Source organism: Gopherus flavomarginatus, chromosome 5 (genome assembly GCF_025201925.1).
Source record: "Gopherus flavomarginatus isolate rGopFla2 chromosome 5, rGopFla2.mat.asm, whole genome shotgun sequence".
Lineage (NCBI taxonomy): Eukaryota > Metazoa > Chordata > Testudines > Testudinidae > Gopherus > Gopherus flavomarginatus.
Window position 1 is genome coordinate 113012323 of NC_066621.1, and position 15446 is coordinate 113027768.

At 38.5% G+C, this 15446-nt stretch overlaps 1 protein-coding gene across 3 annotated transcripts in view; it reads right to left on the reverse strand.

Annotated features, from left to right (window-relative positions):
• Positions 1-1744: 1744 nt before the first annotated feature.
• LOC127051540 (uncharacterized) overlaps positions 1745-15446 on the reverse strand; it is a 39763-nt gene continuing 26061 nt past the window's right edge. For all 3 annotated transcript variants that reach the window (XM_050953957.1, XM_050953961.1, XM_050953960.1), the window contains 7 exons: positions 15033-15154; positions 13452-13590; positions 11485-11606; positions 9271-9381; positions 4688-4794; positions 3207-3297; positions 1745-2104 (listed from right to left, as the gene is read on the reverse strand). In XM_050953957.1, coding sequence (XP_050809914.1) covers positions 1988-2104; positions 3207-3297; positions 4688-4794; positions 9271-9381; positions 11485-11606; positions 13452-13590; positions 15033-15154 — 809 coding nt within the window. In that variant the 3' untranslated portion in view covers positions 1745-1987. The remainder of the gene's footprint in view (positions 2105-3206; positions 3298-4687; positions 4795-9270; positions 9382-11484; positions 11607-13451; positions 13591-15032; positions 15155-15446) is intronic.

Below are 15446 nucleotides of genomic sequence, written 5' to 3' on the forward strand. Positions count from 1 at the left end.
TTAAAAACCAAAGCATTTGGAGAGTCAATGAGAAGCAGGAAGGAAGAGAGAGTGGTGAAAGCTGGCACCCCTATTATAGTTACTACCAAAACAAATTGCAAAATTACAAACCAGCCCAGTCACATGGAGAAAACTAAGAAGTAGCGAAAACTGAGAAGTGACTGATCCTTGCTGTACCTCTGAAACATGACCAACAAACAAATGTGTGGAATTATTTTCTGCTCATACAGCAGTATTTGTTATTAAAGTAGCCTTCTATGATCAAGTTATACCATTTTTTTCCTCAATAGGAGCCCTAATTGTAAGTTTGAAATTCAGTCAAACTTGTGTCATACCTTTCTCAGCTAATTATTATGGTTGAAGAGCTTGTTTCCTCATTCTGAAATGCACATTAAATTTCCTTTCTTGTTTCATGACCCCCTCATTCATTTTCAGATCACAGCCTTATATTGTCACCATCTTGCATGTGGCTTAGCCTCATGGGGAATCTCTTCCTAGTTGATCAGTACAGGAACACAATATAGAGGGGCTCAATTATTCTAGATAAAGAAAATAAATAGAAACTTTTTAACAATAAGTTTCCATCTTTACTCATTTTATAATTTATGAAAAATGCATCCACCAGAGTCTCTAGGTAAAGGCTCAACATAAGTCAAGTTACAACCCCCACAAAAACAAAACGAAGTGAGATAAGTCTGACTTCTTGGCCTCAAAAATAAAGCTCTACCCACATAATAAAGATCCATGTATTTGGTGTGCTATTAAGGCCTCAATTAGCTATTACATCTTTTTGCCTCTATATATATTATTACAACATTTTACATGTATTCTTTGCTGCAAATTATTAGAAAAATAAAAACTGTAGCCAGTATAATGTTTTGCTACTTGAACAGGACTTAACTTGCGTAGAAAACTTTTAGACATACAGTAACATTGCTTCCAATTGACACTGCACATAGTCAAAAATTCCTGCAGTGAAATGCAAAACATATTGATTGTCAGTGATGGCTAAAGCTGAAAAACTTTTCAATGAACTGAAAGTTTTATACAGGTGGAATAGAAAGTCTAAATATAAGAGTGTGTGTGTGTGTGTGTATATATATATATCTTTTCATTCTCTTTGGGAGGGTTTGGGGACAATTTCTGTTATTGTGTATTGCCAATGTTTTACATCACTAAAGATTATGCTAGGCCATAACTCTTGCTCACAATATTTAGTTTCTTAACCCCTTACAATCCTCATTAAAATTAAGGAAGTGAAGCAGATTTTCATTCTCCTATTTTTAGACCAATATTTCTGAAGGATTCTTATTTATCCCCAATTACATCAACAGTCAACCTGGGGACCATAGAATAGAAGGAGATCACCACTATCACAATGCTACTCTAAACTGGAACAATAGTCTTTTCTACACAAATACCTATAGGTTCTGTAACTACTCTGTAGACCTTAAAAAAATAATAATCAGGAATTCCATAGGCAGAATATTGATAGAAGTACTGTAAGTTTGTCAGTACTAAAATCCCAACATAATATATGAAAGCTTTTAAATAAAACTGTGTTAAATATATGAATACCATTCACATTTAATAGTGGGTCTCTATTTTTCTGTTTATATATTTAAAAAAAAAAAAAACTTTGGGAGGTTCACAGCCATTAAAAATGCACAAGATGGACTCTTCTGGTGTTAGTAGACTGCTGTTCTTTCAAAATACTTCCATGCAGAATGAAGCTACAGAGATACCTAGTGGTAAAATTTATTGTACTGTTATGACACACTGAGAACTTTAATGCAAGAAATTTGACATCTCAAAATATGTTTTCAAAAGCTCCTGTTTCATTAGTGAGCATATGTATAATTTCTAAAATAAATAGTAAGATTTTTCACGATTTATTTTGGAAATAGGGCTTAATCCTACAGTCCTTTCATACAGCTCCCTCTGAAGTCAATGATTTTATACTGTTATCAATAAATCAGTCTGTATGCTAGAGAATCTTGTACAAATGAATTTGTTCAAGTGCTTCTCTATCAATATCCTTTTCCATATATACATCATAGTCCAACTTCATCTCTTCTACCCACTGGTTGAGCAGTATATCGGTCTGAAACAATTAAAAACAGATACATAAATTAATACAGTTTTGAACAACCAACTCAACCTATGTTCCAAGGGTGGCAGACATCAGTGAGAAGAGGGGAGAAAGACAGTTTAGCCATTACAGCTTATTCACCATTGGTAAGTTACACTTATTTCTGGAAGTATCATTTTACCTAAATAGGAAAGAGTAAGGATAACTTGTAAAAAGTAAATCAGTCAGCTTATCTGTTTACTCAAGTTTGGGTCTGACTGTGGAAAACATACTGAGTTTTTAGCTGGAATGGGAGTCTCTTTGGATTAACATCTGCTGATTAATTATACACATGATTTTATGTTTTCACCCATATTCCAAGTAATATATTGATGAAAGCATGTTATACAACTCAAACCAGACATAGTATAGGCTTTAATAATAGTATAATACTTTGAGATCCTCAAAATTAAGGGGTGGTATGAATTAAGCATCATAACAGCCCTGTAGGGGTAGATAAATAGTATCCCAATTTTACAGCTGGGGAACCAAGGCACAGAGAGATTGAAATAAGTTTTCCAAGGTCACGAAAATTGCTGGCAAAGCTGGGAATAGATCCCAGGGTCCTGATTCCCAGTTCTCTGCTCTAAGCATTTGACCACACTGCCCTCTCTGTGATACTGTGCAGCCTGAATAGTAACTACACCTCTACCCTACTATAACGCGGTCGTGAGGAGCCAAAAATCTCTACCGTATTATAGCTGAAACCTCATTATATCAGAGTAGGGGCGGCAGGGCTTTGGTGGTAAAGAGCTCTGGGCTCCAGCCGCTATGGGGAGCCCCAGGCCCTTTAAATCACCGATGGAGCCCCGCTGCCACAGCCCCCGAGTAGGGGCAGCAGGGCTCCAGCAGTGATAGAAAGGGCCCGGAGCTCCCCGCAGCAGCTGGAGCCCCGGACCCTTTAAAGCGCCGCCGGAGCCCCACTGCTACTGCACTATACGCGAACCTGTGTTATATCAGATCGTGTTATAGCAGGGTAGAGGTGTATTAGAATGCATATTGACTCATCATAACACCTTCATAAAGAGTAAGATAAAATTTGTCAGCTAAAACTATTTGAAAAAGAACCACGAACCTGTAGGTTTGAGATAGATTCCTCAAGGCTTGGGACTGTCACTAATAATGACCCTTTTTTCCTCATATTATGACTGATAAATTCCCAGGCTCTGAAACATATTTTAAAATCCAAATATAGTATTTAAAGATTAAAAGATTGCCAGTTTTTAGAGAAAGAAACACATTCAATATAAAATGAATTTAACACTGATAATTCAGTGACCAGAAGTAGATTGCAAATCTTTAAAGTCAATTTGTGCTTTAGTATAAAGTCATTGTTCATATCTTACTGTATGTCCCTGTGTGTGGACCAGCCACTAACATCAGTGGGAGCTACTCATGCAGATCAGAGAGACCATATGGCTTTGGAGTTTTATTTTTGAAATATGTTGTTTCTTTTCCTTTTTAAAACTAGGTTTACTAGGTGCTCAAAAAAGGGAAGAATGAATAGTTCTGTCAGTGGCCTGTGGTGAGGGCAGAGATTACGTAATCTTCCTCACTTAACTTTTCTAACATACCTTACCCATGACATTCAACACTCTGGCAGCCTCTCAGGCTCCAGATTGGAACAGCAAGTTATGTCCAAGTCTGCTGTTTTTTTGTGACAGTCAACAAATATCCACTCTAAACTAGGATGAGACACCAGACAACTTAATTTATGACCTAAAACAGAATCTGAACTCTGGTCTCTAGAGGAGAGAGGCTAGTCCTCACTCACTTTTTTATTCACTATAGCCAAAAGTTTCTCTTCATATCACTATGCTGCAGTGGTGACAAAATACTTTGAGGTAAATTAACATAATCACAGTATTATAGATATATCCTCCAGCATTACTTTTTCCTGATTTTACAAGTCAGATCATTTCACATACCACAGTAATATCGTCTAAGAATAATATAGTTTCCATCACTCTGCAAAGCTCATTCTTCCTTAGGTTTGTTGTGCAACATTAAACCAATAATCTTTAGTTCTTAAGGCAAGTAAAGGCATAACTGTGTCTCAAAGAACACAGGCGTAATCTTAACCATGCCTTTGCCCTTTATAGCTCACCTTTGAGGACTTCATGTTTGAAATATCATTAGTAACCGTAACTTGCAGTGTGAATATGTATTTATAGCCCTTTTGTAATCCATAGGTTTGATGAAGGATCCTCTTATTTTGTTATAGATTTTAATCTTTATGTTGTTAAAGAAATGGTCTTGAATTGCTTTATTTCCTATAAAGATAGTACCCTATTTTAACAGATTAGTGCAAATGTTCTCAGAAATGTTTTGGTGGAACTAAGAGAAAAAGCTTTTAGTAGATTTCAAAACTAAATGATTGCCCTTAACTTTTAGCTGCTAAATCTGACTAAATCAAGTACAGGCATTTTAAAATACATTTTTCTAATACAAATTGTGTGTGTGACTTCAAAAGGCACAATATAAAGGATTTTTTATAACTTGCAAGGTTAAATCCACTGGCAGAGAAACTGATTACTTGTTTGGACACATACTTACCTGGCCTGTTCCAGTCTGTCGAGAAAATATTCAAAGACATTATTCATTACAACAACATCAGCATTTTGAAGGAGTGAAGCCTGAGTACAGATGTCCGAATGAAGCACCTGAAGGACAAATAATCATACATACGTAAAAATTAACTTAGAAGAAGATGCACAGCTTTCTAATAGACATGGTCTGTCTACAGAGCACAGTATACAATTCATACAATTTATATTAAGTAACAAAGAAATGAACTCACTAGCGTGAGTGTTAAAGAAGCCAGTTTTATTTCCTCAGTAATTACAGTACTTAATTCATTATGTATATAAAATAATAAAATATATTACATCTACTTTGCTCTTGATCACTGAATGCCACAATAGAAGATTTAGGAAATTACTTATTTTAGTTACCTGTGCTTTATCATCATGAATGCTTATTAATTTTAGTAAAGGATTTAATCCAGCTAAAGCTTTTAATGAAGCTATTAAAATGCGTTTTAAGGGCTGAGCTGGTTGTTTAGTGATTAAGGCTCAGACTGTCCATGAAGACCCAAGTTTGGTTATTGTATTCTCCTTCCACATACTGGGAGTAATGGAGATGCGATGTGCTCAGCTCTCAGAGGGAGAACTGCAGAGACAGAGTGCCTCATATTATTAAACAGGTCCTTCTCCAGTCAGTATAACAGCTCTTCTTGAACATCAGCATCCTGTCCAGTCTTCCTCAGCCAAAACAATGGTAGCAGAAAATGGAGTTGTGGGGCAATTTGGAGGCTCATCAAAACTAACAGGAAGTTGGAGGACTTTCCTCCTAACCCAGAAAAATAAATCTCTGATTGAAAAAGTAGTAGTATAATCTCTTTTGGGATTTTGTCAATCCATGTGTTACTTGTGCACCAAGATTTGATTTGAAGAGTCCCTACCAATTAGAAATCAACCTAATGAATTTGTCTAACTTCTGGAATCAGCTAAACTGATACTTTGCTTACTCAGTCTGAAGTAGAACACTGGATCACTGTCACCATGAAAGTGTTACTTATAGGAGTGACATTATCATGGTGGACAAACAGGATGATGCAGTAGCACTGGTCACCTTTTACAGTCAGTATTAAGGGACTAATAATGCAGAAAAAAACAGTTACTAACCTTTTCATAATTGTTTTTCTTTGAGATGTGTTGCTCATGTCTATTCTGTGTTAGGTGTGCACAAACTGCATGCACCGTTGCTGGAGATTTCCCTCTCATTGGTATTCATCAGACCAGCTCTAGTGCCCTCTGATGCTGTGCACTTATGCACTGGTATAAGGGGGATCACCATCCCTGCGTCCTCTCAGTTCCTTCTTGGCTGCTAACTCTGACAGAGGGGCAGGAGGGTGAATTATTGAATGGACTCAAGCAACACATGTTGAAGAACAATTATGGAAAGGTTAGAAACTGTTTTTTCTTCGAGTGCTTCCTCATGTCACATCAATTCCACAGTAGGAGACTCACAAGCAGTACCCAAGGAGATGGGCTCGGAATTCATGGACATGCAGCTAAGACTAATAAACTATCAACCGTCACAGGCTGGAAGGAACTGACAGGGTGCAGGCCGGATCTGGCTCACATGATTGCCACCCCTATGACGCTGCTGGCCCAGTGCCGCTCCAGAAGCAGCCAGCACCGTGTCCCTGCGGCCCCTGGGTGGGGGGCAGAGAGCTCTGTGTGCTGCCCTCACCTGCAGGAACCCCCCCCCCCCAAAGCTCCCAGTGTCTATGGGAGCTTTGTGGGAGGTACCTGCAGACAGTGGAAGCATGCAGAACCCCTGCCCCTTCCTACCCCTCCAGGTGCTACAGAAAAGTGGTGCTGGCCGCTTCCAGGAGCGGTGCAGGGCCAGGGAGCCTGCCTAGCCCCACTGTGCTCCACTGCCACCCTGGAGCCACTCAAGGTAAGTGGCGCCGGGCCGAAGCCCGCCCCCTCCTGCACCCCGCACCCCAACCCTCTGTCCTTAGCCCCCCGCCACACCCCTCCTGCACCCCAACCCACTGCTGAGCCCCCGCCACACCCCTCCTGCACCCAAACCCCCTACCCTGAGCCCCCTCGTACACCTCACACCCCTCCTTCACCCCAACACCTTGCAAAGCCCTTTCCTGCACACCACACCCCCACCCACACTCCCTCCCACACCCCAACCTCATGCCCCAGCCCTACATCCATGGCCCTGCATGCAATTTCCCCACCCAGATGTGGCCCCCTGTACTAACAGAATATTTTGTAGTGATTCCATTATAGCCAAACATTTCCGTAAACCAAAAAAAAAACCCAAAAAAAACAACCACCCTTTCCTGACTTTTCCTGGTGACTTTCATCCATTTAAGAGAATAGAGCCAAAGGGTTCACTAAGAGTTTATAGTCATACTTCTTAGTGCACCTAGACTATAAATGGAATTAAGTTCTCTGCTTCTTTGGTTACGAAGATTATTTGGACATTATTCTCAGTATGTTCTTTAATCTGAATGACAACGTTATCTGGGTACAGTACAATTCTTGTTTCCTGGAACTATTATATACTCCTTCTAATTTGGTGATTTAAAGGGATTGTGTAAACGGTCTCAAATCTGAGCTGCAATACCTTCTTTTGAAATGTCCTCTGAATTCCAAATCACCTCTTTAAAATCCTCCACAATGTTGCCAAGAAAAAAAAAAATGTTTGCATGCTATATATAAGTATTCGTCAACGAAAGGTGGGGACTGACTGTTTACTAAATTGAAAGGGAAAAAGAAATCAGTACTGAAAAGTGGTTCTCTCTTAGTACCGTGAAAATCAAAAACTACTATATAAAAATAGTTACGTGTATTAAAGTTAGATAAATGTAAGGGTGATTTTCTGAATTTGCCCCAACTTCTGTTGTTTTTTTAACCAACCTCTAAGCGTTCACATCAAACATGGTACAACATAAGTGACTTCTATGCACTTATTTTTTAAATTTATGAATAGAACAACAAAAGACTCACTCATAAATTCACTATTAAATATAGAAATTGTTTTACCCTGATATCTCAGGCAGTAGGGGTTACAGTGGAAAGAGTGTATTGTTCTGGATTTTTATCAGAACATCCCAGCTAACAGTGGCCATTATGAGGCTTTTTTTCCTGCAAGATTTTTAACCTCTTTTTACCTACTTATTACTTAGCCAACTGGCTTCTGGCTGTTTTTTCATGCTACTGTATATCTCAATAAAGGAGAGAATTCATTTTAGGGTGAAGCTGAAATCCAAGACTGAAATGTGTAAAGCAGTGTGTGATAATGTTCAAAACAGAGTGTAATAACAGGAGTCACATGACTAAATTAACATCAAGTGGGAGTTGAATGGCAAAGTCACCAGGCACTGCTTTGAAAATGTATTCTCTGTTTTATCTTTATGCACTGAAAACTACAACACTTCAGCAGAATTACAAGGTGTGAAGAAAAACTAACATTTAAGGTGTATATTTTCCAGATATAAAGCAACTCAAGAGCATGTATATACACATCTACAGTCTCTAGTGAATTAACCTGATGGAGCATTCTGCTGTACAGTACAATCGTATTTCACTGATATATTTCAGACACATCAGAAGCCTTGTTTACACTGCAGCTGGGAGTAAGCCTCACAGCCCAAGTAAACAGACTCATCCCAGCGGGGCTTGAGCTAGTACCAAAAAAAAAATAGTGTGGACGCTGCAGCACCAGTAAAGGTTCAGGCTAACCACCCAAGCTAGACACACCTCATTCCCGCCTGCAGTATAGACATACCCTGGGAGTTTTGACACTCATTTCACTTAATGTGTTTTATTCATTGCCTTTGGCCACAAGACCTTTTGCATGGGCTCAGACATTCCCAAAAAGGGACTGTTCTCATCATGAAAACAGCATCTCTGTATAATGGTTTGAGTTTGTTTGGAACATTTCTTGTTTTTTCTGACATACATATGCACTAATGTGAACTGAAATTCTCAGTTCCAAAGAAACTAATAAAGAAATACAACACAATGTTGGCAGCCTGCAGACCTTAGCGTCTACTCAAATGCAAATCCTTGACAGTATCTTTGCTATTCTTAACAAAACATGGAAACCTCAGATGCCTCTTCTTTTTCTTATCATTCTAGATATAAACATTTAATATACTGGAAAAAGCGACAAAGAGTCCTGTGGCACCTTATAGACTAACAGAAGTATTGGAGCATAAGCTTTCGGGGGTGAATACCCACTTCGTCAGACGCATGACTGATACTTAATATACTGGCTTAATCCTAGTTCAACAAACAGTGAAACAGTGGTAGAACTTCTATTGATTTTAATGAGACCAGTATGTACTTGTTTGGGGTCAGCTGAGAGATTGAGCCATATTCAGATAAAAGGCTGCATGAATCAAATATTACTATATTTTAAAAAAAGATTCTTTTTAATCTCTTCTCAATTTTAACGTACATTAACTTATTTGTTTTGTTTAAAATCAAACCAAGTACTGATTTATCTTCAGAATACTGATTTTACGAGCCTCTCTCATTGAAATAGTATTAACTAATCTATTATACAGTTGATTAAAAATATACACACTATAAAACGTATTTAGTCACCTGTACTCTGTCTGTAAATTGGTATTTTGTGATTATCATTTCTTGCAGCTGGCAAAAGTCTGCATTCATTTCCACTCCATATAGCTGGGATGCTGAGCTGTAAAGATAGCCCTGAAATAAAGAGAGGAAATGTAATAATTGAGGTGCCTGTAAAATGACTTCTTCTAACTTGAAGTGGAAAAACTAAACGTTATAAAGTGAAAAACAAAGGTTATGATTAGAGGCAGGTTAAAAAAAAGTGTATTGGAGGGGTTGTTAAAAATTTTTAAATTTGTTTTAAAATATAACAGTAGGAAATGCACTAGAGTAAACTACATAGTTTTCCAGGATTGAGACCCTCTTTTGGCAGTTACAATAAATGGTTTATGAATATTACCAAGTAAAAAACAGATGTGAGCTGATAGGCCAAGATAAGAAAGGAAAGCAAGCAACAACTGCAGCTCCACTTCTACTCGTAGATACATAGAAATTGGCTTAAGGGAATGGGGGAAAAAACTAAAGTTAGCACAAACCGAATTATAAAAATAAACTGAAAGGGGAGTGGGGTGGAATTAACACACAAAGACTGTGTTGGGATTCTTTTATTTATCGGTTTGTTTTCTTCTGCAGGAGAACAGAATGCAACAGAAATATCCAACAAAACACACACACACACACACACACACACACACACACACACACACTGTATGAATCTGGAGTTCACTCCACACAGTGGTATGTGAAAGTCCAATTTGCACCTATAAACAGGATTTTCCTCCTAGACTGAACAATGCTACTTACAGATACAGTATTTTTTTAAAATGGTAAAATATAAATTATGATTTACATTTTTTAGAATACCTCAAAAATGGTGGAATTAAATTTTCTAAACATTATTCTAAAGTAATTTGCCTTTGGACTCAGATCAATTATGGAAAGTTTCTGTCCAAAAGGAGAATTTTTGTCGAAGTACGAATGCCAGAAAACATCAGCCTATAATGGGTAAAATGTTGCAACTTTAACTACAATTTTATCTGCAATGAACATTGTACAGTAATTACACTTAGCTAGCATAGGAAAGTTTAAAAAAAAAGTATGACAAACATACAATGTTACAGATGTCAATATACTGAAATTTGATTATTAGAGTTTTCTGAAGCCCTTCAACCCTCTCTGACTAGAAAGGCAACCTGTGCAGATAAAACGCGGCAAATTGCCACTTCTGAAATACAAGCCAAGAATATGATGAAAAAGAGAATCTCTCTTTTAATTATATTGCTGCTTTATCTTGAGGCTCTCTTTCATTGTAACAATATAAGTGCTCCAGAACTTCAAAATAAGTCCAATAACTGACAACAAAATGTTAACATTTAAAGACCCAATCCTGCAAACATTCATATGTGGGAATAACTTTATTCATATGACTAATCCCAAACTGGATTATTCAGAGGAGTAAAGTAACGTTCAAGTGTCTCCAAGATCAGGCCCCTATTGAAGCCACTGACTTTGTTAAGAAATTTTTATTAACTGATATAATTTGCACTCATAAATATGTTTTGTGCTGCTGTTGGCCATGCACTGTACCAATCATGCCAACAGCAATCTGAAATTACACTTGAGCTTCCTGATAAAGTATTTGACAGGACAAAATGCTTTAAGTGTTAGCTAGGCATGTTTCTCAATGACTAGTCCATGGACTGGCACTGGTTTCTGAGATTTCCCTGACACTGTTTAGGAAGGCAGCAAGACAGTCCCTGGTATCAAAAAGGTCGAGAAACACTGAGCTAGGAGACAAATTCATATCAAAAGCATCCCAGTGAAATTTAAGAGTTTCCCGCTTCACAATGGGATTTACCAAAACTCAGCAGACTATCTGGCCAGAACAGGAAAGAAAACATTAATTTAGCAACGTGAGACTGAGCAGTAACAAACTAAAGAGCAGCCAGGGTGCGAGACAGCAAAATGCTACACTGTTGGACAACAGATTCTGATCATTTGTGGAGGCAAGTCAATAAGTGAGATCAACAGTGTTTTCATCTTTGTGAGAAGCAGAAGGAGAACTGAGTGTACAAGAGTAGAACACCTCTTACTCGCTGGATGCTTCATGCTATAGACGTCTATTTGCTGATCTGTCCCCTCAGACGAAGATAAAGTACGGAACAATGAAAGCTGCCAACTGGAGAAGGAAAAAATATGGCACAGAAACAGAATATGAATTCCCATGCTGGATTTTACCCCAAACAGCACTGCACCAAGCCTGGAGCCAACGTCAACCAGAATCTTTCCTGTCAGGTCAGGCAATGCATACTGATAAAGAAACTTCAGTTCCATGAGGGAAAAGGAATGAGAAATAAATTCTGAGAAATAAAAGCAGAACAGAACAAAGGTGTTACATGAGCAGCATTCATCAGTGCAAAATATTCAGCAGAGCTTAACCCTACTCTGACATGGATCTCCCCTTCTACTATATTTTAATTCTTGTTTCCTAGACTTTTTTTTCATTATAGGGTTCCACCAACCATCTGAGTCTGCAGTGTCCTGTGCTATGACTTAGAGCTTGTCTACATTTGAAACACTACAGCAACACAGCTGCAGTGTTGCAGTGCTTAAGAGTAGGTACCACCTACGCCAATGGATGGGGCTATCCCACTGGTGTAGGTAATCTACCTCTCTGAAAGGTAGTAGCCAGGTCAATGGAAGAGTTCTTCTGTCGGCCTAGCATTGTGTACATCAGGGGGTAGGTTGGCTGAACTATGTCGCCCAGGGATGTGGATTTTTCACACCTCTGGGCGATATAGCTGGGTCTACCTAACTTTTTAATGTAGACCGAGCCTTAATCACTAGATTAACTTTAGCTGAATCAGCACCATTCCTCTATTATAGGAGAAGTTAACTATAATTATTAGAGCTGGTTGGAAAAACTCAAAATATTTTTTCATCGGAATTTACTGATTTGTCAAACTCATAATGTTCCATGGAGACAGTCTGATTTTAACAATGTTTGAGGGAATCCAGAAAGGGGTCCTCATGGACCTCTGCCTGCTTTCCTGCCAGCTCACTTGCCCAGCTCCTCAGCACACTGCCGCACTGCTTTGGCATCAGTGCTCCATTTCCTTTTGGGGAAATTTTTTAACATTTAGGTTTTTAGCCTGAATTGCAACAAAACCAAATTCTGAAACACTGAAATCCTCTGAGAAACAGAATTACCTTTCTCAACACAGCTCTATTAATTATTTACCTGGAAATATTACTATACATTAATGGTGGTGATGATTCAGAGTATTACAACTGAATACAGTTTCTTAGATCTCAATGTAACAACAATACATCTGTTCACAAAAAAGTTTTGTAAATAGTTTAAATTGGAAAAGCTAGCTTTTAGAACACTGGATGTTACTGTAATAAAATATTTATGCCTTGCATTTTAAAGGTCCTGCTCTGCTTTGGGGTAGCACAGAGCTGCATCAGGCCAAAGAGCAGCTCTCAGAGGCACTGTGCCTCCTACTGTTCCTACACATGAAGGTGGAGGTGGCCACTATGTCATCTCTTTTTGACACTGCTGCATGAACCTTCCTCTTCAGCAGTCCATAACCCTGTCTCCTTCCTGCCCCCTCTGTGGCTGGTTGGTGTCACTCATGCAAATGTGCAAGTGTATTTGGACCTTGTGTGCATGAGGCTTCCTGTACTCTCCCTCATGCAGAGTGTGGGGAACAATCTGGCCCGATGACTAGGCCAGTTTGGAAAGACAAAGGCCATGTCTACACTATAGACTTCTCATAAAATAGCTACGTTGGTAGGGGCATGAGGATTCACGATTCTTGACCGACACAGCGATACCAGCAAAAGCCCCTAGTATAGCCACAGTTATACCAGCAAAGCTGTGCTTTTGCAAGTTTAGGTTATTTTGCTTTGGGCAGAGGGAGTGCTGGAAAAAACTATACTAGCAAAAGTGCTGAGTTTTACAAGTATAAATAGCTTTCACACTAGGTACACTTTGCTGGTATTGCATGTCGGTATACCTATATTGGTAAAGCACTCCTAGACTAGACTTGGCCAAAGTCCTCAATCAGCTGGATGGTCTGTTGCTCAGCTGAGTTACTGCATGACTGTTTTTAACAAATATAAAATAGCTACATCTGTTGTATAGTCACAAATCAGCCAGCATATCTGTTTGGCTTGTGCACTCACAACATGGTACTTACCTAAAGGTGCAGTCTTGTGTGAGCCACACACTACACAGTAGTTTCTACTCATTTTCCCCTTCTCACACAATGAATCAATAATGTCATCATCATAAAGGAATGCATCAACATGAACTGTTGGCTCTGGCTGCTCAAGTATCTGAAAAAGAAGATGAAATCTAAGACAATCACAGGCAAATCTCTTTATTTCACTTATACAGTGATTTGGTTGTTTTAAACAAAACCTAAAAAGATCCAGACTGTGTCCTATGCAATGCGTTAGACATAAATTACGTAGCACGTGTCCTAGAATTATGTACACTACTTCCTCACGCACTCTCCACCTTCCCCCAAGGTTCAGTCCAATCAGTCTACTGGTATTTGTGTAATTTATGTATTTTAATACTAAATTTAATATATATTTCTCCAAACTGTAGGGCTATTTTAAACAAATTAAGCTAAATTGATTTAAGTCATGCAATTTGATTTAAGAGAGGGTCCCACTCAATAGGGGTTGCACAGATTTATTTAAAATCTATTTGGTTAAATAGATGCAATTCTTGTGCGTAGACTTAGCCTTCAATATTCAACTGACAGGCAATTGCTTTGTAGAAGTTGTCAAGGAAAAGCTGAAGATTTGAGCAGCTGGACAAGGGACTTTTGGGGCTTTTGGCATCCAGGAGACAAGTGAAGGTTATAGGCTAGGGAAGGGATGCATTCCCTCTTTCCTTTACAATTTGAGCAAAGGAAGAGGTGACTTACATTTAGGAGATGGGGAGCTGAATGTCTCATTACTCACCCCAGAAGCACACTAGGGTAATGCTACTTCTCTTACAACTTTAACGGTCTAAAGAAATACATCTTTTCATGTTTAATATTTCAGAATCAGAAACACCACTGATTAATGCACGTACAATTTTCAATCAGATGGACGTTACTGTGTTTGCCTTTTTATTATTTCAAGGGGGTATGTTCCTCAAGCATCCCCCTATCTCCTCTTTCCTCCTCTCAAAGCACTGGTGTACAAGGCCAATCCATTTTTCCAGTTAAGAACTACATGTCACTCCTCTGGGAATGTATTAACTCTGTTCCTGGAATGAATGGAAGAAGTGCTTACGTAGAAAAGATGCTACTTTTCTCTACTCCCAAATATATATGAGCTGAGCATCTTGCCTCTTTCAGTCCCTAATATCTCAGGAAACAAGGAACTGGAAGCCAAACTTGAATCTCCTGTACTGTATACCACCACACCACTGGCCCTATCTTTTCAGTTTTCTTATTTCACGTTCATACTGTAATAGTGCCTAAAGGCCCCAAATAGGAATCATCATGCCAGCCAGGCACTATATCCCATAACTAGGCTAGCTGCATTTTGCTGGGCACTCTACATGCATAATCAAAGTATTTAACTGAGGCACACTGAGGTGAAGTGATTTTCCCAAGGTCACACAACAAAGCAGCGGCACAGCTGGGAACAGAACCCAGGTCTCCCAAATCCCATTCCAATGCCCTAATCAATAGACCATATTTCCATCAGCATTATTATTATAATCTCAGTGAATTCTGTGGTGCAGCAGAGAGAGACCAGAATGACAAGCTTACTTTTTGAATTGCTAGATGTTCCGAGCTAAGCATTGCCTCAATGGGTAAGCAATTCCGAAGATCTTCAGCAATACTTCTGAGCACAACATCATTATTACTCAACATGAATTCATCAAAGTTATCTACAAAACAAAATGATTCAAAACAATCATGTATATATCATGGGGACTGTAAGTGATGACCAATATAACATAGCTGTGATTTGTAAACAATGCCAGACGTATAGGGTTTTTATATGAAGCATGTTTTCCAATTTTTGTTGTTTGTATTTTCAAAAAGAGACAGATTTAAATCTTAATAACTTTGTCACTTAAAATAAGTATATTTTAGATTTCAAAATTTCTATATTTACAAACCTATAAGTTACACATGGTGATCTATTCCCATCCAAAGCGATACGGTCTCAGTTTAAGA